The 26,318-nt window shown below is 40.4% G+C and overlaps 2 protein-coding genes across 4 annotated transcripts in view; one reads left to right on the top strand and one right to left on the bottom strand.

Annotated features, from left to right (window-relative positions):
* The window catches only part of LOC306699944 (uncharacterized protein), an 11,270-nt gene extending 3,147 nt beyond the window's left edge, over positions 1-8,123 (top strand). The window contains exons 2-3 of one of the 3 annotated variants that reach the window (XM_079164761.1): positions 281-2,459; positions 5,243-5,546. In XM_079164761.1, coding sequence (XP_079020887.1) covers positions 293-2,459; positions 5,243-5,421 — 2,346 coding nt within the window. In that variant the 5' untranslated portion in view covers positions 281-292 and the 3' untranslated portion in view covers positions 5,422-5,546. Of the gene's footprint in view, positions 1-280 lie in introns of those variants that run through there. The other 2 variants (XM_079164762.1, XM_079164760.1) reach the window with 2 other exon arrangements.
* The window catches only part of LOC306699961 (uncharacterized protein), a 27,495-nt gene extending 1,177 nt beyond the window's left edge, over positions 1-26,318 (bottom strand). The window contains exons 1-13 of the mRNA XM_079164792.1: positions 26,115-26,318; positions 19,229-19,369; positions 15,957-16,224; positions 14,165-14,301; positions 13,429-13,672; positions 12,066-12,182; positions 11,231-11,254; positions 11,074-11,115; positions 10,199-10,230; positions 9,769-9,853; positions 9,535-9,675; positions 9,301-9,399; positions 8,710-8,815 (exon numbers count right to left, since the gene is read on the bottom strand). Coding sequence (XP_079020918.1) covers positions 8,710-8,815; positions 9,301-9,399; positions 9,535-9,675; positions 9,769-9,853; positions 10,199-10,230; positions 11,074-11,115; positions 11,231-11,254; positions 12,066-12,182; positions 13,429-13,672; positions 14,165-14,301; positions 15,957-16,224; positions 19,229-19,369; positions 26,115-26,272 — 1,594 coding nt within the window. The 5' untranslated portion in view covers positions 26,273-26,318. The remainder of the gene's footprint in view (positions 1-8,709; positions 8,816-9,300; positions 9,400-9,534; positions 9,676-9,768; positions 9,854-10,198; positions 10,231-11,073; positions 11,116-11,230; positions 11,255-12,065; positions 12,183-13,428; positions 13,673-14,164; positions 14,302-15,956; positions 16,225-19,228; positions 19,370-26,114) is intronic.

The following is a 26,318-nucleotide window of genomic DNA, read 5'->3' as shown; positions in this document are numbered from 1 at the left end:
CAGAAATGTGCTCCGACGGCTGTTAAAGCAGCCATGTGATGTGTAACCTCCTCATGACACATTTGTTGGTTCTTGGCTCAGTTTAAGTCTTTTTTTAGAAAATTTGACCACAAACTATATTAAAAGCATTTGTTTTGTTATCAAGCAAATATGGTGAAACCAACTTTTACATGACAGGCCTCTTTTGATGAATAATTTGACTGTTTTGTGTCTGCTTTGCTGTTAGAAGTGGATTTTGAGCTGAAGATAATTAGACTGATGCGTCTCGTCTGTCTTGCAGGGGTCTAAAGAAATGCTGATGGAAGTCAGCTACGTTAACGGGCTGGAGCCTGACCTTTCCCAGCAGTATCCTCCGCCCTTACTGCCAAAACCAGGCAAAGACAACGCAAGGCTTCAGAAACTCAAGAAGAAGAGAGCCAAGAAAAAAGGGAGCGTCTCTCAGACGCCCGTCCCCTTTCGCTCCTGTTTGTCACCTGTCAACGAGGCGAGCACAGACCTCGAGCACAGCGACCAGTGCAGCTCGCCAAGGTCACCGGATTCGGTCTACATTGAGGACCCTTCAGTGTCCAGTTTCCCCTTTGAATCACTCTACGAACACTCTGCATCTGCATTCCCTCATCCTCGGAGCAGCTCCTACGGCCAAACTGGCGGCTTCCCCCCTCCGTCCTACATAGCTCAGATCAGGACTTCTGAGGAGCAGGTGGCTCCGCTGTATGAGTGCTCCTCTTTTTTATTCGATGACGTGACTCCTTTCATGATGCCACCTTCGGTTTCACCACCCCCATCACCGCCTGAGCGGCTTCCAGCACTGACTCTTCCCTCTGCTTTCAATTTAAACATGACACCAAATTCCCATGGGTCAGTCACAACAGTCCCTCCGGTCGCTGTGTCGGAATGCAGCACAAGAATATCAACTCACAGCCTGACCCTATCCCCAGCCACCCCCAACTGTGTTGCAGACCTACCTCCTCTTCCAGTGCTGCAATCAGTTCCAAACACTCAGACACAACCTTTTGTTCCCAGCCAGAGGGAGACAAACGCCGGTTCAAAGGATAACCCTGAGAGCCAGACGTCATCCTGGACTGCCAGACCTACCAGTAATGTCAACTTTGTTCCATGCCAGATGTCCCCTGAGATAACCGCTTCAAAAATATCCCTTGTTGAAGCAGTAAAAGAAACAAGACCCGATGCCATACAAAGCAGGGTTTATACATCAAAGGCAACGTTTTATGAGATCTCTAAACCTCCCTCCATCCAGGACCTCACAGCAATAAACCCAACCTACCAGGGAGCATCGTTTTCTGACGTATACAGAAAGAAAACAGCTGTGTCAAAGGTGAAACCTGATCAGAAATGGAATGCGTCCATGTCCCAATGTGGAAGACCTAAGACTCCCTCTTCTACACCAGCTCGAGTGTCCACGCCCTTTATTGAAATATCCAAACCTAACCCACTTTTATTTGCTACTTTCAAGTCCTCCAAAGATCTACAAGCTCCTGCAATTCCCAACAAAGCTCCAAGACAGAAATCAGCGATTCAAACCAGTGTTATAAGTAAACCTCCGTGTGCCGCAGAAGAACTGAAGCGGACTGATGTTAATCACATTACTGCTATCAAACAAGCCAGCAATTATGAAAAGATAGAGACACAAAGGAGTATGATAAATCTAAGCTTTGCTAATACTGATCTGTACCCAAGGGAGAACTTGGCATCAAGTATGACTGCACTTAACTCTGCTGTGGTAAAACCAACACTAACAGAACCAGTCAACCCAAAACTACAAACAAACCAAGTTTCTGAAAGTGAGGCTTCATCTTTGCCAAAAGTCCCATCATTTTTGTCTTCTGTACCAAATACTCTCAACCCTACGCCAGTGATTTCAATTGAAGCACCATCAAGTCCAATCCCCCTGTTGTCCCCTTATCGTCCCCCTGTGGTCGATGCACGTAAGTCTTTGTCGTCACTATTGGAGAATCAAATATCATTAGCGACCTCAAAGCACAAATCCCGATCGACATATTACGGGCTTACTCCATCTGAGTATGCAGCCTATGGAGGGATAAGGACTAAAGCATCCGATCACAGCCCTGCAACCTCTTCAAATAAAACACAGACAGACGTAACTGTAAACGTGTCAAAGTCTGATGCAACACAAAAAATCAATGGACATCAAGATCTCCCGTCTTCGGTGGAGGTTTCTGTTGCTAACATTTTACAACCTCCAACACATTTTGAGGATCCATCGGAACGGATCGTCACACGAAGCGAAGATGTGTTTGAGGAAACTCAGTCTGCAGCTCAAAGTGTTGGAATACAATCACTTAAAACATCTAGCGTGGACACAATAAAACCTGAGCTTCCCTTTGGCTTGTCACAGAACACAATGCAACAATCCACAAGCGATGTATCCACACCAAAAGCCTCATACTCTGAGGATCCAATACCAATGTCTAAAGCAGGTGAGCCAAACACACAAAGTGTGGCACTATTTTCTATAGAGGCAACGAGAAATACGACTCCATGCCTGACTGATAGCAATGGTCTGTCGAGTTCTTCCTCACCCTTAGTGAAAGTAAAACCAAATGTTGAAAAACAGCGTAGTTTAAAAGGGATGGAGAGAGGTTGCAATCTTGAGAAAACATCTAAAAAAGGAGAATCCAAGGTCACAAATGCCAAACAACAGTCAGGACACGTAGACATATCTCCGGTCCAGTCTTTCAAAACTCCCGGTGGAGTCAGTCCATCAACAGCAAATGGTCTCGATGTCCAACTCACTGCCAAGCCTGTTAAAGACCTAGTTGATCATAAAAACCTGGTTGTTCCGTCTCCTGCCACAGATTTAGAGCCCAAATTCTCAGGGAATGCCATCATAAATGGTGCATTAATCTTACGAATACAACAAGCCAACAAACTGGTTTCGGAAAAAACACTGCCCAGTAAAGTGGCTGCTGAAGCGGTTTTACATAAACAAAGTGAAGAAGTTACTCTACTCAATAAAAGAAACATGGGGAACATTTTGCCTTCTGTGGCTCGTAATACCGAACTTATCCTAAACAAAACAAACACTGAGGCCCAATTCTCAAATATATTCTCCAAAGAATCAGTTATCGCTACCACAGGATCAGTTTTGCAACATGAGCCTGTCACAGCATCTGTATGTTCTGCACAGTATAGTCTCAGCACAGTATCTGCAGCGGTCCAAAGCACAAAATTCATGCAACAGCTTTGCACTGAAACTAAAATTCACAGGAATAATCAAACAGTAGGACACAAGATTAATTTGCCTGGAGAAAGTCTCACTTTGAAATCTTCTCAAGCATCAACTGCACCAAATACACCTGCTGTTAATGGTAATTTAGTGGGAAGACCTAACACAGAACCCAAAATGCCTGACCTTTCAGTCAATGCATCCAAATTACCCAACATTTCAGGTGTTAAATTCCCTTCAGATATGACCTCCAATGTGCCCACAAAAGAGTGCCCAAAGCTCACCAAAACTATTGAGAATGTACTTCTAAACACACAGAGTAGTATATTATCCAGTGGCCAAAATAAAGTTATTCAAAGAGAAAATTTCTACACAAACTCAAGAAGACCTACAGTAGCGTCCACACAAGTAGTTGGAACCAGCCATAACATCCCTGCTAAAGACGCGATAGTGTCAAGCCAAGTCAATAAAGAACCTAAACTCCCCACTTATAATAATATCGACACTAACAGAGTCAGCAACTCCTCCACAGACTCTGTCCCATCTGGACAACCTGGAAGTTTAGAGACTATTCAACACGGCGGACCTGTTGCAGAAATTGCCCACTCCAACAAATCCAATTCAGGCAGCAATATTCACGTCCCCAACAAGCCTCATACAGAATCCATTAAGCCTATGATGACAGACCCAGCAGTGAGCATTAAACCATCATTTAATACTGTGCAGGTTTGTAAAACTACCGTGCCATCTAGCCCTGCCATGAGGCATGTCACACCAAAAAGCCCTCAGCTGAGATTAGACGGACTCGAGAGTCTACCTGCAACGAAACCAGCCATCAGTGCAAAACCTGTTTCTGGCCCTGTTGCTCAAACAAGAATCTACACAAACTCAAAAGCAGATGGTAAACAGATTGCCAATGTTGTTGCTGAGGACAGATCATCTGAGACATCGGCATCACAAAGTACAACTAAATCCACCATAAAAGAACAATCCCCTTTCATTCAGCCAATAGTAGTCAATGAATCTGTAGCAAGTCTCCCTACAAGGACAACACATTCTGTAACATCTAAGACTGAGACAACAGTTTCCTCTTCTTCTGGTTATGCGATGGCTAAGAGTGTAGAACAGCAAACCATTGCAAGTCAAATCACGTTGTCTGGAGATAAAGTTCAAACGTCTGTCAATTCGGTGAGCTCTCAGACTGGAGTGAAACAATTTAGGCAATCTGTCAGTGAAACAAAGAAATCTATAGAAACTAACGTTCACACTCTACATACCGTCTCACACGCTCATTTAAATAATCACACTGCCACAAATATTCAACCTCTTGTGGAAGCCACTAGAGATGCTAACGCCCCACTTATCCCTCCTCGAGTAACTAAACCTTGGAGCCCAACAAGAGCCTCCCCTCTACCAGACGCAAGACTGCGTAATACACCTACTCAAAGCTATACTCCAACCTTGCCCCAGTCTCCTCAAACTCCAGTCTCTTTAAACCATACTACAGAAAAGAAACTTTCTTCAGTCGTCATTAAAGACGAGACAAACAATCCCATTACACCTCTTCGAAGTAAAACACCCTCTGCTAAGTCGATCACAGAGAATATCTCAAAACCAACCACAACTAAAGACTCTTCAGTCCTGGCTAGCAGTGCAGAGGTAGAGGTAATTTCCCAAATGCAAAAGATAAAAAGAAACCTAGCAAAAAATTCCAGTAAGGAAGGAAAAGTATCCTCATTGAACACTAAAACTAACTCTTCCATCCAATCTGCCGATCCTGTTTCAACCAGTAAACCTACTCTAAAAGCACAACTTACCACTAAGCAGATAGAATCAAGACCTGTAGAAACAAAATCCTCAAAGCCTTCCCCTGATCCAGTCCAGATTAGCTTGCACACCAGTAACATTCAGACTTCGACAAAGCTACCAGTAGAGAATATTTCCCCTGCAAAGCCAGCAACAGATACTGTCATGAAACCGTCCATAGTTAAAGCCGCTGTGATTGACTCTGCCACTCCTGCCTCTCTGCCTCAGGCCTCAGTCTCAGTCAAACCTCCATCTTCAAACAGAGGAATGTCACCGCCATCTCAGCAAAAAACTGGACTCAAAGACAAGGACGTTGTGAGGACCAAATCTACAGCTGCGCCGACGGAAGCCCCGATGGTCGATCCCTCCACGAAGTCAGCGACATCAACTGCATCTTCAACTGCTGACAAGAAGGCCGTGAAGGCGGAGACATCCCGTCCATCCACTGAGGCTAAAGCAGCCCAGAAGCCGAAAGGCCTTAAGGGTAAGCTCAGCGGATGGACACGGCTCAAGAAACACATGGTCGTTGAGCCAGAGGAACTTTTGTTTCCAGAGCAGAATGCCCAATCTCAGGTCGATTCCAGTGGCAGCAATGAGAAAACAGATCAAGGTGGTGATAAGTCATCAGCAGACCAATGCGCTTATCAGGAAGTCAGTCCCAAGGGGTTAAATATGTGGGACGTCCTCCTCTTCCAGATGTTCTCTACCAAAGACCGAATTATGCACCAGATCAATGCCAACAAGAAAGAATCAGATAAGAAAAAGGAACCTAAAGACAACCAAGGAGAAGTTCCTTCTTTTGTCAGTCGCCTGCCGATTTTGTTGTACAGCCCCCGTTTTGATGCCAGGAAGCTAAAAGAAGCGGCAGAGAAGCCGCTCTCGAAGATAGCAGCAGTGTTTGAAAAGGGGCTGATAAAACGCAAATCGCAGGAAGACGAACACAAGGACTTCAACAGGAAAGCAAGAGGATTTGGTTCAAGCAAAACTACAGATATTTAACTTGAACTGATGCAAAAGTATGTTTGGGATTGATAAAGTGAAAATAGAAAGATGCAATGATCTCAGATAGGTGTGACAACCTATCCGAGAAAATGAATCAGTAGAGGGAATTTGGAAGAAAATAGACATTAAACAATTTGTTGATTTATTTCACAACTAAGTTAATTTTAGAAATCAGTCCTCCATTGAGGAGGAAGATTATTCTTGAGGGAAAAAAGGATTAAAAGTGTAATTGATAACTGATAAACTCACTAAAAGAAAATTCATCCCTACATCAAATATATATATTATATTTCTGATATTTTCATCAGTTGTGGTTATTTAGGATGCATAAGTCTATGAGTTAGCTGTTAAAGCGTTTAAATGTCAGAAATAATAATACAGTTACAATTAATACTGCTGTGGCATCTTTGCACTTTTAATAAAATGAAATAAGGATGTGACTTGACACAAGAAACAGAAATAATGCAAAGAAAGAAAGGAACATTGCTGTGCAACACTACTTTGTTAGATTGTTATTGTTTTATTTGATGGTAGCCTAGATGTAGTGTTGAATGCATGTACTCTAGATACTGACAGAGAGAAGATTGTTTCATTTGACATGTTCTACCTTTTTCTATTTTTCTAAACAGGCTTTTAGTGTACACCGCTGGTAGGCAGATTGTAGTCTCTGTAATAAATAGGGCTTTTACATTCCTGGTACAACAGGGCAGATGGATTTTGAAAGAAGAAAAAACTGAGCTGGATGAAGGGTGAAGGTCCAGTCAGAGCAGATTTAGGGTTCTGGAAGTCAGGTAAGGATGGAAACGAAGCAGTTGAGGTCTGGGCTTTTGATTGGGGCAAGAAACTACAACCACACGGGCTGGTACATCTTGTGGCTGGGCAATATGGACAATAATATTACTAAAAGATCTTCTTCTGATCTGAGTATATATTATTGTATCTTAACTGCTCAGGCTTTTAGGTGCTGGTTTTTTGTTTTGTTTCTAGTGGCTCTAGGGAAGTAATGTTAGGTAAATTGGTCCACCACTTGGGTTTTGGTTGAAGTATCTTAACAATAAAATGAATTGCCAATACATTTTATACAAACATTCATGGTCCCCAGAGGATGAATACCGTTGTATCGGTGAACAGCTGATTTTTCATCTGGCACCATTTTAATTAGTTCAATACTTTGGATTATGATTCAATACACGCAAAATGAACCACATTCCCATCAGTTTGGTGCTAATTAGAAGATGCTAGCATGCTAACACAGTAGCCTAATGGCAAACGTTGCTTATTAAACATTAGCATGTTTGCATTGTCACAGTGAGAACGTTGGCATGTTTGGGAGAACACTGACATTATAATTAAAGCTTGTTGGTGTTATTTTGAGACCATCACAGAATACTGTTTGCCAAGCCCATCCCAAAATTAAAACCGCTCCATTTTTATGAGTGATGTTAAGGGCTACAAGCTAATCTGTCAGTTGAGAAAAGTAGATGAAGACCGACAAACAAATGTTGAGGTTTATCAGTGAAATGTCTTCTGTGTTGAGATCCATTATTTTACAACGGTGATGATATGATAACAAATAAAGTTGGTGGATTGTAATTTCTTGCCTCGAGGTAGATCCTCCAGGACATGTGAACAATGTCACTGAGTTTAGATCGTAACTAGGATGAAGAAGTGAATACCAAAGAATGATAAATGAATGATGATGATGAAGATGCCTGCAGTAGGAAGACAGACTAACTGACAATGGAGTGATAGCTGGAGAAGACGTTCATGGTGGGTGTGATGTTTCACAGCTTTGAAGGATTTTGTTGCTGCCGTAGAATATGATTGCATGTTGTTGTTGATATTTTGACCCTTTTTGTCTCTATTTCGGGAGTTTAAAAATTTGGTGTTAACCCAAGATGACCATCATGATGCGACGGGGACTTGACCCCTAAGCTAACCACAGCCCCATTTATTACACTGATGCTTAAACTATAAGAGAAACTAAAACTTTAACACTTCTGTTCACTGTGTGATTCTCAACGATGCATAAAGATCAATGTGAAGCTCTCGTCTTGTATTTCTACATTTCTAATCACAGGATTGGCACCTGAACTAGAGAAAGGTGACACACCACAGCTAAAATGTTTTTTTTGTAATTCAGAATAAACTGGAGTGTGTTTGTTCGAAGAAACTACGGTGAGGCTCACATTGATGCATTTGAATAGTTTTAACTTTTTTTCCATTGTTGGCTTTTTAATTTGAGTTATTGACAATAAGAAATATGGTATATCATGAGAATTAATCTTTAATTTGTTTTTTATGACGTTTGTTGGTTATTTGGGTTAAATAAAAAAAAAAATCATCTTTTGAATACAGAAAGAAAAAAGAAAGAATAATTAAATCCCAAACTTATAATAGAATATAATAGACAATATTCAATATCAGTCTATTATATTCATAACTTCTCTTCAGATGAATGAAATAAACCAGTGTTGCAGATTAAATTAAAGTTAGAATGAGATGCAGAAAAACAAACTAAACCTGTGAAGACGAGCCACGTTTGAACTATTTATGGTGTTAATAGCAAATAAGTCATTAAATGAAAAGTTTAAAGAATTTAAAACAAAAAAATATGTAAACAGGTTACAATCTAAACATGTCACACATTGTTACAGACCAAAATGAATGAATGAATGAATGAATGAACTCACCTGACGGGCAGTTTGCGTCCTCACTGCAGTCGTTATCACCAGAAACCTTCTCGTACTTGCCGTGACCCGTCACCACAAACTTAAACCTTTTACCAGAGGAGCTCTCCTGAAATTCAGTTGATAAAACTTTATCAGAGACAAATTCACAAACATTTAACGTGTAACTTCAGTTTCTGACATCCTCCCCTTCATCTTTGTAGTAAATATTTACTATTTATGCCTAAAGATTACAACCATCTCCCAGTAAATAAAATGAATCCTTGATTTCAGTTATAGAAGCTGGAAGAGTTTTGCTTTTATTTGATTTATTATATTTATTGAAGTATTATTTTCTTTATTAAATCCTCTCTGATAGTGAATGCAGCCACAGGGAGGCAGACTGTTACTGACTGCTCTGTTTAACTGAGTTGAGACGATTTACAGCAGATGAAAAGATGCTGGTTCTGGTTCCATGAAACAGAAGAAGGAACAGAGAGGAACGCTTATTGAAAATGTAAGGAAGTTATCAGACAAACAGAGTTGAGTAGAATAGGCAGAAACAAACAGTTGTTGTGAATTTTGCCGAATGTAAAAAGTAAAATCCTGACTCACCGCTGGTCTGGAGGGCGAGCTGCACCTGCTCCCGTCTTCACTTCCTTTCACCCACTGATTGATGAGATTAGCCACACCCACTTTTAAACCATCTGCATCCTGAGCCAGAGAAGAAGAAATATGGATGAAAACAACAACAACAGCAGCAGCATGAAACTTCCTCATAGGAACTGATCAGATCAATGAGTCGTTCTGTATCAGCTGTGCTGTCACTATAAGGCTGACATCGTTAACCTTAGACGGGGAGACTGAGACGGCGTTTTGGCTCCAGGCTTCTCCGGCCTCAAACAGGCTCTTCTTGGAGGAGACGGGTTCGGTGGGACTCGTCAGGTCCGTCAGCGCCTGACTCCCAGATCTGCCTTCCTTTGTGGAGACCTGCGAGAAAACAAAGTGAGAATCAGGACGGTTAGATCAAAACACTGGGATGAGGGTTTTCCACAGAAGAAGTGAAACTCTTTGGGGTTTTACCTCGAGAGCATGTGTGTACATCTCTAGTTTCTTGTCGATCTTGGAAACAGCAACAGGTGGCAGCGTCTTCTTTATGTTACTGGTGCTTCAGAAGAATGTAGAAATAATAATATTTTAATAATAATAACTTTATTTATACATCACCTTTAAAAACAGAGTTTACAAAGTGCAAAAAAGAGGCAATAATAACAACAACAGAAAGTTCAGTGAGACAGTCGATTAAAATAAACTGAGAAATGAAATAAAATAATTTAGTAAAATCAACAAATACAAATAAAACAGAAAAGCGACAACATCACATAAAAGTGGGTTTTTAGAAGTGAGTGTTTTCTTCTTGCACCTACATTGGAATATTTAATTTTGGGAACATTTCCAACAGGTGAAGATTTGTTCAGTTAATCTTTTAAATCACAAACAGACACACACTCACCTTTTCCTCAGAGACTCGGTTCTCTCTATGATCTGAGAAAACAGAATGAAGACGTTCTCTGATTAAAACACTAGAGTTCAGAGCTACAAACAGAAAGTTACAGTATGTTCCCTTTATGGTTTAAAAAACAAACTAAAGCCTGGAACATAGACTAAATTTAAATGAGCTGTTCCGAGCTTTTACTTTATATATATATTAATCCTGGTTCTACAGACCGACCCAAGTTTTATCACGTGAGCCAACATTTGCTATATTTTCCAAAAGAGACTCTGTGTCTGTTTACGTAATTGAGCTTTGAACGACACAAGGAGTAAATATTTGTATTATTATTATTATCATCATTATTAACAACAGTAATAATAATAATGATTTTCCACATATTTAAACGTAATTTAAAAAAAAACATTTCAGCAATGAGGCAAATAAAATCAGACAATTAAAAATCATACAAGAAATAAATGTAATGAAACACCCAAAGATAATAAAACATAAAAATAATAATATTAATAACATGCATCGAATAATTATTTTTGTTGTTGATTAATCTGTCGATATTTTTTTCTATCTGTGAAAAATGTCCATCAGTGTTTCCTAAAGTCCAAACGACCTTAAATGTCTTGTTTTGTCCATAATTCAAAGTTAATAATTTTACTGTCACAGAGGAGCAAAGATACCAGAAAATGTTCACAATTAAAAACATGGAATCAGGAAATTATTAAAAAAAATCTAAATAATAATCATGATAGTTGGTAATTAATTCAACAGTTGACAGCTAAATAATAATAATAATAATAATACAGTTAAGACATGTTGGACATAAAACACTGCTAGCAGTAACTTGACCTGCTTCCTCCCTGACCGTAGTCTACACTCACCGAGCATTTACTGTCTGTTGAGAGTCTGTTGTTCACTTCATCCTGTAAAGAGACACACAGATTACTGCAGACTCCAGCAGCACAGACTACGAGAACAACTCTGACATTAAACGTAAAGTGTGACTTTGAGCTCAGTTCAAACATGAACAGGACTTACTGGGTAAAACTGAATGAGGAGTTTCTGGAGGCACAGCCGGGAGCATGAAGGAAACACAACATGGTTAACATGACTCAACACAACATGGTTAACATGACTCAACACAACATGGTTAACATGACTCAACACAACATGGTTAACATGAGTCAACGCAAGATGGTTAACTTGACTCAACACAACATGATTAACTTGACTCAACATGGTAAACTTGAGTCAACGCAACATGGTTACCTTGAGTCAACGCAAGATGGTTAACTTGACTCAACATGGTTAACATGAGTCAACGCAAGATGGTTAACTTGAGTCAACGCAACATGGTTAACATGACTCAACGCAACATGGTTAACATGAGTCAACATGGTTAACTTGAGTCAACGCAACATGGTTAACATGACTCAACGCAACATGGTTAACATGAGTCAACGCAACATGGTTAACATGACTCAACACAACATGGTTAACATTGTAATTTCACCATAATTCATCACATTATCCTGATACATTTATTGGTTTTATAACATAAAATGGGAAGAAGGTGGTATTCTTCCACAGCTAAGAGGCAACGCCCTCATTTCAACAGGAAACTATCCGGTTCATGGGAAATGTAGTTTTAGAGGGAAAGCTCCTGCATCTACATCAGTGAGTCATTGTCTGGGCTCCTATGACAGGTCTAGCAACAGTAGTGAAGGTTTGGTTAAAGGTTGTTCAATGCTGCTGCAGAATGGCAGCTCTAAAATGATGCTTTATGGCAATCCTTCCTTTAATTTGGAGAAAGAAAAGTGAGACAATCTGTAGAACGTTATTGTACAGACCCCCCTGTGGTTTGATGAGATACCTTGAATGTGGGGCTCATGGGGCCGTAGTTTAACGGCTCCTCGCCTTCACTGCTGCAGCAAAGAGAGGCTGCAGATGTTCTGTTCACCTCCTCACTCCTCCTGCTCTCAGTCAAACTCTAGGACACCAACAGACAAACAAATATTACCAGTTCATAAGCAGAAGTCTGATCAATCGGGAAAAGTCAATATAAACATTGTTATGAATATTTATTTGTGTTAAACATTATAATCTGGGGAACCGTTATCCTTAATACCTGTTCTTTCTCTGGTTTTTACTTTAAAAAATACACACTGCTCACCCTGGTTATTTGGTGGCAAAACACTAATAAAACACTGGCAAACCACTGGTGCTAAAAGCAGGAATTTGTTACACCATCTTACATCATCGCTGCTCTCGTCAGGCTGCTCATCTCATTTCCACACACGAGAGCCAAAGCTGCATTCTTTTGCTTTTATTACTTTCAGATTTGAAGCCAAAAATCGTTTTTTTTCATGCATGCATGTGTTTAATTATGAAACGCTGGGAGAAACACATTTGGTGTTATGCGAGCTCACTGCTGCTTAGTAGTTGAAGTATTTTCATCATAACACCACACAATGTGAAAGAGTTGGACATAACTAACAATATACATTTTAGAGATCCAGTCATGAAAGTAAAAATGGAAAGTTTGTCCACAAGTGGATGATAAAGGTACCATGCAGTGCTACAATAATAATAATACAATACACTTTATTTTAACTTTAAAGTTGCTTTACGTGGTTGCACCAGGATTAAAACCAGGAATATCTGCTTGGGAGTCTGAATGTGCTCAACAAATAATCAAAAAATCTTCTGAGCAGAACTTACAGTTTAGCCTGAGGATAATGCTCAATAATGCTCATAATGTTTGCAAACAGCTCCTCCTCTGAGGATCATGAATGTAGTCAATAAATTCTATGGTGATTTCACCTTTATATTTTCTTATATCTGGTATAAAGACATTGTGGCGTGATTGTGGAGCTACAGGAAATGTCATCTAGTCAACAAAAACATTAGGATTTGTCCTCTGGGGACCATGAATATCTACAGTACAATTCATCAGTTTTCAGGACACCTTGCCAAAGACTGAATTGTTGGTGAATGAGAAATTTCAACATTGAATTAAATAATTAATTTAATTCATCCTCTGGTGACCATGAAAATATCCAAAATCTGAACGGTGGTTTCAAATATAATTTGGTGTGACTAAGATGATGGACGATGGAAAGGTCAACCAACTGACAAATGTCCTCTTTAGGTCTGGGGGTAAAAATTACAGGTACAAGCAAAGGTAGCAGTAGAGGTAGTAGTAGTATTAGGAGCAGTATTATTGCAAAGCAAACCTTGTCTGACATCCTGTGGTCTTCCTCCTCCTCCTCATCCTCCCGGTGTTTCTCCTCCATCCTGAGATGGAGGTCTTCCTTCTCTTCATGTGTGAAGCTCAGTTCTTGTTCCTCCTGATCATCTTCATCTCTGGGGCTCCGTATGTTTTCTGCTGACTCCCTCTGCGGAGCAGCCTGCATCTCTTGGACCTCCTCCTGCAGCACCTCCTGCTGCACCTCCCCATCCACCCTGCAGGCCCCTCCGCTGTGGAGGAGGAGATTTAACTGGTTAATAAGGTGGAAATCTCACGGCAGTCACAAAATGCAATCTATCGGTTTCGTTTACATGGTTTTTCTTTTGGGATGACATTACGTTTGAACCAAAGTTGTGTTAAGGCAACAAAACCACTTGGTAAGGTTGAGGAAAAACATCATGGTTGGTTGTTTGTTGGACCCATCCATCTCCCCTCCCGCCTACCGATAGTCGTCTTTTTGGATATTATAATGTCACTTGCTCTGACTGCTGCTTAGTCAGGTGGATGTATTTAATTTGTGTGTCCACCATGAATAAGGCTCCTAATTGACTTTCCATTGGTATAATTTGTGTCCTGAGCAACATGACTCTTTGTACATGAAACCAATAGATTGCATTTCTTGACTATTTCACAAACTGCCATGATTCTGGGCTGGATTTTAGGATACAAACACAGCATACACCGAGCAAAGAGAAAAAGGAGATAAAGGGTAGACAACACACCATGGCCTCATCGTACCCGCCACCAGGTAGGACGTCCTGTCTGCTGGTTGGCCGACGGCGTGCTGCAGCCTGGCGTCCTGAGACAGGAAGACCGTTGAGCTGTAAGACATCCTGACTTCCTTTCTGTCGACGGACAACTAAAAACAAACCAAAAGCAAAGCGGGTAACATCTCTACTGTGATGATTATGGGAATCTGGAATTATGGGACCAGAAAAGTACAAAAGTTACAAAGCATTCTGCAGAATGACTTAACAGGTTAATATTTAATATTAAGCTTGGAAAGTACATTTTTCGTCTTCATGGGATCATAAAACAGAGTTTAAAACTTGTTACCTGAATTACCTGAATAACAGTTTCAGAGAAACCATTTTAAGGGCATGTTGAGTCGCACATGATCGAGCGATAATGCTAATTGAATACCACAATGATCTATTTAATTTGAGTTATTTTGTCTTCTATATCAATCGTTGGACAAGTGCACTTGCAAAACAGGGCTCTTGTTCCTTAATGTGTTCTTTAAATGTTGAAGGGGAAACAAATTACTACTGTCTAACATAAAGACAGTAACATGCTAACAATGACAATGCTAAAACACTGATGTTTAATAGCAGGTATAATGCTAACCATTTGTATCATCTTAGTGTAGAATGTGAATTGTTTTGTGACAAATTAAATTTTTGGACCCGATGATGGCGCTCCATTTCATGGCAATCCATCCAATAATTGTGAAGGCATTTCAAACTGAAAATAGTAATGCAGAAAAACAGATACCCAACTCAGTGTTTGTTGGATTGCAATTTATATGTCATATCAAACGCCCCATTTGCAAAATGTTGTGTGTGACTGGGACATAGGGCTGTCGCAATAACCGCAGTATCGCAATACTGTCAACAACTATGCTAATGTATTACCTTTTTGGAACTTATTTGCAATGGGAGTGCTGGGTATTCACAAAGATTATAAAAGTTTATAAATGTTAAGCTTTGGATAGAATGCTTTGTTCCTCACCATCACTTTTTTACCCAGCTGTCCAATCGCGATGGTGGAGAGGCGAGACTAACGCTACAAAGACCAACCGTCACATCCTCCATATAGACTCGCTTTTATTTGATTACGTCTTTTTACCGTTTTACTGTACAATGTTGTTATTACTATTTCATTTTATTTAATTCATGTGTTTTAGGTTTGTTCTTATCGTATTGATTGGTTTATGTATTTCCTCCATTGTACTGTTTTATCAGAGTTTAAATTCTACCTTAGCTTGTCTTGCCATTATGTCATTATATTGCAGTGCTTTGTCTGTCAAAGCACTTTGTAAACTCTGTTTTAAAGGTGCTATATAAATAAAGTTATTATCATAATCATCATTATTATAATTACATAGGCTTCATGTTGCTGAACAACAACAATTGAGGAGAACTGAATACACATAGACCGGCGGTCCGTCCTCTCTCCCTTCATGCTTCTTCTTCTACTCTATTTGTGCCGTCATTTTGACCTTTGTGGATATTTTGTATCATAGCAACAAGACACAGACAAAGCATCTCAGCTGAAAGAAACCCTGCACCTCATTGTCCTTCTGTGCTATGCATTAAATAATAAACAAGTATTCAGTTCAATCTTTGTCATTTACAAAGCAACAATATACCTGATAATAGCCTTACAATAAAGGCTATTTATAAAGCACTAAAACCAGGATACATGAAGTAATTTGCAAAACAATAATACATCATAACACGCTGAATATCAGACACATAGAGACAAGCTCCATCTAAAAACCCCAGTGTTCACCTTCTCTTGAGGTCTTGATGAAGCTTTCTGATACCGACTGCTTCTCTTGGGCTCACATCCCTCCTGCTCCTCCTCCTCTTCAACCTCCTGCCGTTTCTCCTCTTCAGGCTCTGGTTTCCACCGTTGTGTTAAAGGTCTCTGCAGCCCGGCCCTGCAGCCATCCTGCACCTCCTGCTCACTACGATTCTCCAACCTGTGGCTCCAGTCGCTGAAGCCCTCGTCCTCCTCCAGAACCAGACAGCACCGGGGCTTCAGCTCCTGGTTCGACCTGAGGAGAACCAAGTGGAGAACCGTTGACAGGAAGTGGAGTCAAGCGATTGGTCGGAAGTTTTATTTTGGAAGAAATGCAGACGTGATACAACCATGTCAGTGGTTCAGAGGATTGAAGGTACTTTCTAGCTTGAATTAGTAAAAACAAAGATATATTTATGAGTCTGGATGAACACTCATCTCAGCAACATGAAGTGAAAACACACTGTAAGTTAAATTTGCAAGACGAAAACACAAACAACTCCCAGACCTGTCCATCACAGTGAGCCCCGCCCCTAAAGCATACCCTGCTTTTATGGTCTGTTTGACTCTAAATGGACCATAATTTACTAAATGAACATCATGCTGTATTGAAGAAGACTTGAAACTAGAGATTAAGACCATAAAGTCATGTTTACAATGTTTACTGAGGTAATAAATCAAGAGAGAAGTAGAGTCATTTTCTCATAGACTTCTATACAACCAGAGGAGTCGCCCCCTGGTGGACACTAGAGAGAATGCAGCTTTAACACGTGAAGCGTTGGCTTCACTTTTTAAAACCATGTTTTTCTCATCTGCATCTTGTTTTCCCAAAATTTGCTACATGCTAAACACGTTAACTCCAGATCTGAATGACGCCACTGTTCTGGTTGAAAAGATTCTCAGAATCTAAACACTGTGCTGCACACGGTGAGAGGGTTTCTCTCCTGGTGCTGCTGGCAGGTAAACCGAGTGTCACCTAAAGGTCTCTCACATGGCAGAGTGTTGATACAGGTGTCAGACCTGCAGTTTCAGGCTCCAACAGAGACGCTGCCCATGGAAACAATAAACAGAGAGGCAGTGAGGCTTCCTGTTCCAGGTCAGCTCAGATCAGCTGACTGGACCTCATCAGCACTAACTGAAGACCTGAAAGCTGATGGGTTCTTTTTGGGAGAAATTAAGTGGTTTCTAAATGTTAGCTGTGTGTTTAACTTTCCTTTAATTCAGGGGATTCATCACACGCAGTCACACTGTTGGCTGAACAGTGCAAACACAGTTCCTACTGGTGTTTTCTAAGTTAAAGTTAAGTTGAATCTGAAATGTAGCTGACCCTTTTTGTTTATGACTCTATATCTCGTCCCTTTTGTTAGCAGAGCGTCTCAGAAACTGCTCAACAGATTCCAGTCATATTGGGTGAGATGTAGCATTGGGAGGCCGTTGATGAACAGCTTTATGTTTTGACAAATGTTTTGGTCCAAAACGAATCTTTCAGCAAAAGTCATGTTTTTATTTTGCAAATAAAATACACAAAATGTTTTCATTATCTTTTTTCTCTCTGGATTTATTCCAAAAAGAGATTAAACAGTTAAATCACTTGATGCAAGAAGCTCCACATAATCACAATACAAACTCATTCCTTTCTTAGTGTTTTTTTATTTCGGCCTCTGTTCTTGATCCTTTGGGTAATGAAACATTTGCTGTCGGAGCTTCAGAGTCAGCATGTTATAGTAGACTAATGTGACTCAAATCTCCAGCCGGGAGGAACCGTGAAGCTACTGACTGAACCAGCAAACAGTGCAGCATTTCACAAGTGAGCTGCATCACAGTCTCATGAGGAGATTTCCCCTCGAGGGACGTCACGTCTCCGACTGATCAAACACAAAACTGATGCGGCTGCTTGTCCACCTGCAGCGTCGCTGGAGTCTTTTCCCTGTAGTCAGCACTGAAGCTGATTTATACTCAGCAGTAAACATCGAGGACAGTTTCACAGCTTCTTATTAACCGTACCGTTTTCTCATCTAATTCTCAACAAGAAACCAAATCAGCATTTCCCAAAATGTCAGACTATTGCAGTTCATTTATCAAACTTTTGAAAGACATTTTTTAAATGTATGAAATAGTGCTTTTGTAAAATAGTACAATGATTGATCTGTTGATCATGTTTCTTCAGTTTTCCGGTCTGTGCATGAAGGAACTTCTTTAAATGTATTATATTCTGCTCTGTTATCTTATTGTATTGTATATATTGAGCATCTTTCATATTTTATGTTTACTCTGTAATTTCGTTTGCTGCTAAATTTTCCCCTGGGGATGAATAAAGTATACATCTATCTATCTATCTAGAATAACCGCCTCACAGTTGAATTCCTCCATCAAACAGTCAAATTGCAGTTTACATCCACGTCCGTCCAAAATGTCATCATTTTGTCCTATTTGACATTTGTGTGAAATTGTCATAGTTGTCATATGAATTCTTGAGTAATGGTCGTCACAGTGACTTTTGACCACCAACTTCTAATCAGTTTATCTTTGAGTCCAAGTGGATGTTTGTGCCAAATGTGAAGAAACTCTGTTCAAGCGTTCCTGAGATATCGTGTTTACAAGAATGGACCAGGAAGACGTAAGTCTCCTCTATTCCCGAAAACCTGTCAAAGAAAAATGTACATAGAGACGGGGAGATAGAAACTACTTACAATAAACTATATTTAGAAACAAATGTATGTTATCTGTATCACTTTGACTGAGATTGAAGGGAATCTACAGCCACATTACAACAAGCAGTTCGGGCTGGTCTCATCCAGCATTCTTAGCTAGACGTACAAAAAAATAATGCGCCATAATTCGTAGATGTACCGCAAAATTATAAAAAGAAGGTACAAGAAAAACCTGCAAAAAGCCCATTAAGAGCTGGTGGAATGTGGAGGTGGATGGGTCAAAAAACACCGATAATTCACCGCTGTTCGTTCCTCATGTGAGACAAGAAGTAAACGATTCAAACGACTATCTTTTCTTAAACCTTACTAAGTCGGTTTTTTTTATAAAAAACTAAACATAACAGTTGTTTTCCTGTGAAGATAGAACTTTATTTTGAAAAGACTGTCTGCATCGTTGCCGGACTTTCGTAGGAAAACGCACGATAAAAATGAGGATTATTTTCACACGTTTTTCATAAGATATACAAACTGTTGCACAGGGACACGTTGAGCTGTCACAGTGGTATTTACATGGAGACATAATCCAGCTGTGAGGCGTCGTGTACTCACGCTGTGTTGTGTGGGAGCTCGTTGTGTTGGGGGGCCTCCGGACAGGAGGGGCCCCCTTCTCCTCTCTGCGTCTCCCTGGATCTCCTCCTTCGCTCCCGCTCCACCTCCTCAGCATCCTCCTGGCTCCGCTGGGCCGTCACACTGCAACCAACATGGAGACCGACCGGCTGTTAACACACTCATAAAACACCCCCAAAAAAGTTATACATGCAGGAGACAGTTAACATCTCAGCGGCTCCACGGAGAGATGTCTTAACTTTCCTGTTATTCCAGTGTTAGTAGCTGTAAGGTCAAGAAAATTATATTTACTGTATTTTTTTTTGCATTTTCCTACTAAAGTCCAGCAACACGTTACATGAATAGTCTTTGCACAATAAACTTCTGTCTTCACAGGAAACAACGTATTTATTCAAGCCAACAAATCTGCTTATAGTTACGTTTAGGCCACTGAACTATTTTATAGTCAAACAACTTGGTTAGGTTTAGGAGAAGATCGTTGATTAGTTTAAATAACTCAGGAATTGCCGTTAAATTGAAATAAATCAACGTTGACTTCTCGTTTCACACAAAAGAAACAAACTGCGGTCTCCTGAATGGAAGATCTCCCCTCCCACCCAGTGAGTGCTTTTGTGGTCTTTATGCTTTCTCCTTCATCCAAACCCACATTTATTTTAGGGCTGCATGATTCTAGCAAATAGAAATATTGTTAATGTGTTGTGCATCATTTCATACAAGCATTTCTCAAAGTCAATCCAGACATGTTTGTTGTCTTTGGACGTTTTAAATAATTTTGTTGGTTTAACCAATGAATGAGTTGAAGAGATTAAATATTCTCCAGACTGCCAGGAATATGAACAAAAACTATGAATATAAATTCAGCTTTCATCTATTTGATGCTACTTGACCACTTGAAAAGAGATGTTGAGTTTAATGATGATGATAAAGTTAGTTTTCCCTCCTCCATCCATCCATCCCCAGAGGCTCAAAGGTTCCAGATGCACTACAAGGCTGGAAGTGTCAGACACCCACATGTGATTGTTGAACATTCATGAGCACTAATCTGCTGCTAGAACAGCCTCCTCTTTCCTGGCTGCAGTCTTTCCACCAGATGTTGGACCTGGATGCAAAGATTTATTCCCATTGAGCCACAAGAGCATTAGTGAGAACAATGTGATGAGATCTCATCCTAATGGTGTCAGGGCCTCATTGCCTTTAAGTTGGCCGCACACTGTCGTCTAAATGATCACTGTGTGCTGCAGCTGTATTTATTTTAAATGGAACCAAGAGGCCCAAACCAGAAAACTAGAAGAAGAAGAAAATGAAGGTTGGTGGACAGAGGGGTATAAAATGCAGGCTGATATAGTGAAGCAACCCAGTTGGTAGAAACATTTTTGGCATTGTAACTTTCTGCAAACCGTGGATACGTAGAATGTTTCAGAAGCAACAATACGTTTCATATCGGCCTCACGTCACGTTTACAGAAACGTACGATGTCCCGTGGCATTGTGAGTCGATTGGTTTGATTTTGGGAAACAAAACTACTTAATTAAGGTTAAAAAAAAACACATCATGGTTGTGTTAAAGTAACATAAAGCAGCTAGCATAAATAAACCTTTAGCGGACTTTCTTACATAACGTTAAGTAACAAGCGTTTTTGGTTTCACACGGAACACGAATGGCGGTGTCCTGGGTGAAAGTACGAGTGTTTGTTGGACCTCTCCACCCGGTGGACTTCATTACTCTTTATCCTCGTCATTATACCACGTCACGTCACTTTACGTCACTTCACGTCACGTCACGTCACGTCACGTCACGTCACGTCACGTCACGTCACTTTACGTCACGTCACTTTACGTCACGTCACTTTACGTCACGTCACTTTACGTCACGTCACGTCACTTTACGTCACGTCACTTTACGTCACGTCACTTTACGTCACTTTACGTCACTTTCAATACCGGCCCCACACAACCTCCCTTCCTCTGCGTGGAACTCGTTATTGGTCCCTTCCATTGATAATACATTCGCGGTCCTTTCAGATCATCCATTCCAGCATCCACCGTGCAAAATCATCCACATTAACAAAATAAAATAGAAGTCTGTGGTTTTGGTTGCAAAACGCATGAACATTTTAATTAATTATCTTAATCTTTTTGTTGTTTGGACAGTGACCATGGTATAAGCGGCATAATGCCTGACGAGATGTCCATTATCAGAAATGAATGGACACTTTATCCCTTACTTAATGAACAACCTGCAGCCAATCAAAAGTCGAGGATTCACCTGAACCATGGTATAAAACAGTACATAGAAAAGTTCATCTATGAGGATTTTCCTCATGTACTTAGATTTTTAAAAAAGGGAAACAAATAGTTGTTCTTCTCTTTTCTAGAAAGCTCATTAAGTGCTCATGTTTCCATAGGGAGGGGCTTGATAACAATAACCCCTTTTTTATTGTCCGAGCACATCTGGTGGAGCTCTGGCCAGCTGCTGAGCTGTTTCACTTCATTTCAGTCTCTGGAGAGAAACAAAGAGAGAGAGAGAGAGAGAGAGGAGGAGGAGGAGGAGGAGGAGGAGGAGGAGGAGGAGGAGGAGGAGGAGGAGGCAGAAGAATGAGAGAGAGAGACTGTCATCCAGAGGAGCCAGAACTTCATCATATGGAGGTCTGGAGAAAATCTGATAAAAAAATTGGAAGAACAAGAACTATGGAAATAATCATTGAGCCAATTGGCTTGACATCACCCGTCTCTGGAGAGCACCTGTTGGTTGAATACAGACCAGTTTTCCAAAGTGTGTCATTGTTGTTTTTAAAGGATAATTACGGTTTTATAACTTGAAACATATTTTTGTAGATTTGGCCGTGATATCGTTTTGCTCACCGGTGTAATCGCTCTGACTGGATGTCAGACTGGGTCACAAACATGACAGTCATACAGTTCTTAAACCAACGCTGAAGGTTAACCAAACTACTGTCTGTTGTACACATCCATCATAGATTACAGACGGACTGCTGGCTTTAACTTTGACCTACTGCACTGACTGTCGTTCAGGTTTCCTGCATAATCATTTCAGATTTACTCACTTTTACGTTTACTTCCTAATAAAGTGGTTTACGTCGGTTTAACTGTTATAACAAGTTCAAAACCTTTCTAATGAACTAGAATTTTCCTTTGCAGCTCACAATTTTCTGGATCCTTGATGTTAAAGACCTGGGAAAATATCCACAGTCCTCGTTTTGTGCAATAATAGTTTCCAAAGCTTACAAGTTCTCATGAGGCTTCAGGCGTCCGAGTTAGACAATGAAGTGGATGTCTTCCAAAGTTACAGCCTTTTTTTGTGTTTTCTTGTTAACTGGAGTGGACGACCAGTAACCCAACGGGGGAATTTGGTACTAAAAAGGAGAAGATTGCTAGATTTTACGAACTCCAGTCCGCTGAGGCCTCATACAAGGGGACATGTCAGCCGGTGAATACAGGTATATTCAGAAAGACAGTATGAGGGGAAAAAAAAACCCCCAAATACAAGTATGAACCTGAAAATGAGCAGGATATGTCCCCTTTAAGATAAACTCTGCACAGAACGAGGACTGGTAGAAGCAGTGAGTTTAAACGCTGCAGCAGCATCAGGGAAGACAAACCGGCCAAAGCCTTAAAGCCGGTTGGTTCTCATTACAAGATAAAACATGCAAACCATTAGCGTTTGTAATGCAGAGGCATTGAACCAAAAAATATGATTAATTCTCCCAACATGTCAACCAGTCAGCTCATCAAACATTTGGCTCAATGACATCAGCACTAAAAGGAATACCAAAAGTCTGGAGCTGATGTCGTTGGTTGTGGCTGCTGGTGAGGACGCTGGCCGTGAGCGGCTGTGAGTCAAACATGCTGCGGTCATTATTATGTGGGAAAGTGACCTACATGAGATCAGACCCACTGGAGATGCAGAGGGAGCCACGTTGGTCATTAGTTTCTGTGAATCAATGCGACGTGTGATAGGGAGCCATTTTTAGGAGGAACTGGATCAACTGGGGATGAGGTTTGATTGTCTGATGAGGTCATCGTTGCTGCCTGAAACGCAACAAGGGAAAGCAGTGCGAAGCCCTTAAAAAGGACCTTACTGCATGTTTAAAAAGCTTTAGCCAATAGCTACGAATCATATTTATCATACTACTAACTTAAAAGAATCAACAGAATTATCGTATGTTATAACCTAATTACGTGGATTTGTTGTCAAAACATAACTCTTGTTTTCTAACATAATGTCGTCCCAGAAGAAAAGTTGTCCGTTACTATTTCTCAAACCGTGAGGTTATTTTGCAACACCGCAGAGTAATTGGCAAAAAAGATTAGTACTTTCTATTTATACGTACTTTTTAGGAGACAGGGTTGCTAACAAGATAAAAAAAATGCATCTTTTGGGACTTCGGGGGCTCCACGAATATCTCTGAACACAAAGCTGGAAAACAGCTGTGATGGCAGACGACATGTCGAGATCACTGCCCTCCATCAAAAGGTGAAGTGCAGGAGATCACAAGCTGTGAGAGTTGTCGATGAGGCACGTCTGCTCTGCTTTGTTTCAGGGTATCGTCTCAGCAGGACAGTCTGTACTTCCAGGTACCTTCAGAGTCCGCTGGGACATTTAACTCAACGCTGTGAAGCCTGAATGTGAAACGAGCAAATTGAGGGGGAAATCTGTCTGATACGCATCACTTTTTCCACCATTACACAATGAGGCAATGGAGGCCTGGGGAACTGCATTCTCTTTGTGTGTGCAGTTGAGCAGGAGGGGGGGTTCAGGACTCAGCCAGATGATGTCATGGCCATTAAGGAAGTTGCAGCTATAAAAGAAGCCATTGAACTCAGAGTTTAGTGTCATTTTTTAGTGAAGTAACACAGCAATGTTCCACTGATCGCTGAGGAAACAAGGAGGAGGATAGGAGGATGAGGAGCAGGAGTTAGGAGAGGGATGCAAGTATAGAAAACAAATAAAGAAATGAAACAAATCAGAGTCGACTGTATCAAGAGGACAAACTATGCTGACATACATTGGTACAAAAAAAGAACAAAAAGATACAATCAAAGGTGAAACTGAGCCTCCACCATCATCCTAAAGAGTGTTACAGAAAACTAGAATTGTCTTGTTTTTGGGTTGATTTTGCAGTTAGAGACGTTACTTAGTGTGATTAAAGTGTGATGCAAATAAATAGAGACTCAAGTGTTGATGCAGCACAATACAGAAGAAAATGTGTGTGGTGTTTGTCGTGGAGTTCGCCGTGTTTCACCACTTTGTTTCTGCAGCAGTCCAGAATGGACAAACCAAACACCGGCTCTAGAGCCGTTCACGTTGTTATGACACCTTAAGGCCACCGTACTTCTCCGACACACCGTGAAACAGGTGGGAAAAGGTTTTACCGGGATCGATTTCCTCAACTACTTTTTTTATTCACCAGCAAAAAACAGGTGGAAATAAAACAATTTACAGGTGATTTTTTTTTAATTAGTATTATTGTTGTAATACTACTTTTAGCCACAAGAGGCTGAAGTCCAACTAGCCCATGTTCCAAATAATATTAATAATTTTCTTACAACAAACAGGAAAATGATCCTGACAAATTGAAACAAAAGAAAAAGGAAATAAGAAAGTCTAACCTTGAAAAACATTTCCATATTTTCTGAAGTCATAAACAATTTGATCAGACTAAGAAAATGAATAACCAGAATATATTTTCCTCACTGGCCTCTCAGGGCTTCCATAACAAAGACAGTAAGAAGCGGTAGATGTGGTTGATAGCTCACTACTGTCATGTTGTCTGTTACTCTCTGTATCTTAATGTACATCATGTGCAGATATCAAGTCTCTCACTCCGTCAAGTCAGTCACGAGTCAGCGGACGATCTATGATGTTGGTGGGTGATGACGGTGATCGTATTTTAACCACCAATCATGAGGTTATTCTGTCACTAATTAATTATTTTATGTGAGCTTGTGTGGAGGGTTAATCATTTTTTAATGCAGAATGATTTACAGATTTTTCAAAATGTTTTTACGCATTTTAATATGTTCAAGTTCCTCTTCATGGACAATATGGTTAAAAGTTGAAGGAGAAATAAAAGCAAACAATCCTAATTTTCTTCTGGGTTTACTACTTGATGTCATCTTGTTGTTGTTTTTTTACTGGAGACAGAAAATCTCAATCAGACAAAGGTGACGGATGCTGAATGATCAACACGCTGACTGTAAGAGGTTCAGTCAAAGCCACAAACTGAACCCCGTTTACCCCAAAACCTCGTCCTCCTCCCGGCTGACTGTCTCCTAAATGAAGCAATGAGCACACAGTGACGATGACAGACATTCTCTTCCAATGTGCTTTTTGTGAACATAAACTCTTTCACTTTGTGGTTTATTCCAGCTGTGGAACAATTGGGATCAATATATTATATATTATTATTATATATTATATATTATTAGAATATTAAGATTCACTCAGATGCTTTACAGTAAAAGTATCAACAGTATCAAAACTACACGTTAAGTTCTTCATTTAACAGACGGATAGATTCACGTGTCAATGCAGAAGATAAATAAACGATTTTCAATAATTTCAATCAATTTCTTAAGTATCAAAAGTAAAAGTACTCATCGTGCAGCGAGAACTGGTCCCTCTCACTTTGATAATATTTAAAAGTGTTGTATTATGACCACATTTTAACGTCAATCTGGTTGAGAATGAACATTTGAAATACTGCAGCATACTCAGGTTTTTAGTAGTAACTGTAACTGTCAAATAACTAGTGGATTAAAAAGTAAACGCAACATAAAAAGCAGAAAACTGAAGTAAAGTACACGACTTTACTAACTTCCCTGCAGGTACGAATACATTGTCTCACCTGATGAGGTTCTGCAGGAGCTGTCTGCTGGAGCTTTTCCTCCTGATGGACTCAGACATGGTGGACTGGGCTGCTCCCGGTCTGTGGTCCCGATTCTGGTCTGCGTGCAGCCTCTGGTCCTGATCTGACCTCGGTCCTGGTCCTGGAGGCTGAGACATTTTTCCTACAGCTGCTCTCTTGTTCTTCTTCGTGTCTCTCTCTCTC

This window comes from Pholis gunnellus, assembly GCF_910591455.1.
Source record: "Pholis gunnellus genome assembly, chromosome: 1".
NCBI classification, from domain to species: domain Eukaryota; kingdom Metazoa; phylum Chordata; class Actinopteri; order Perciformes; family Pholidae; genus Pholis; species Pholis gunnellus.
This window is presented reverse-complemented; position numbering and strand designations above follow the sequence as displayed.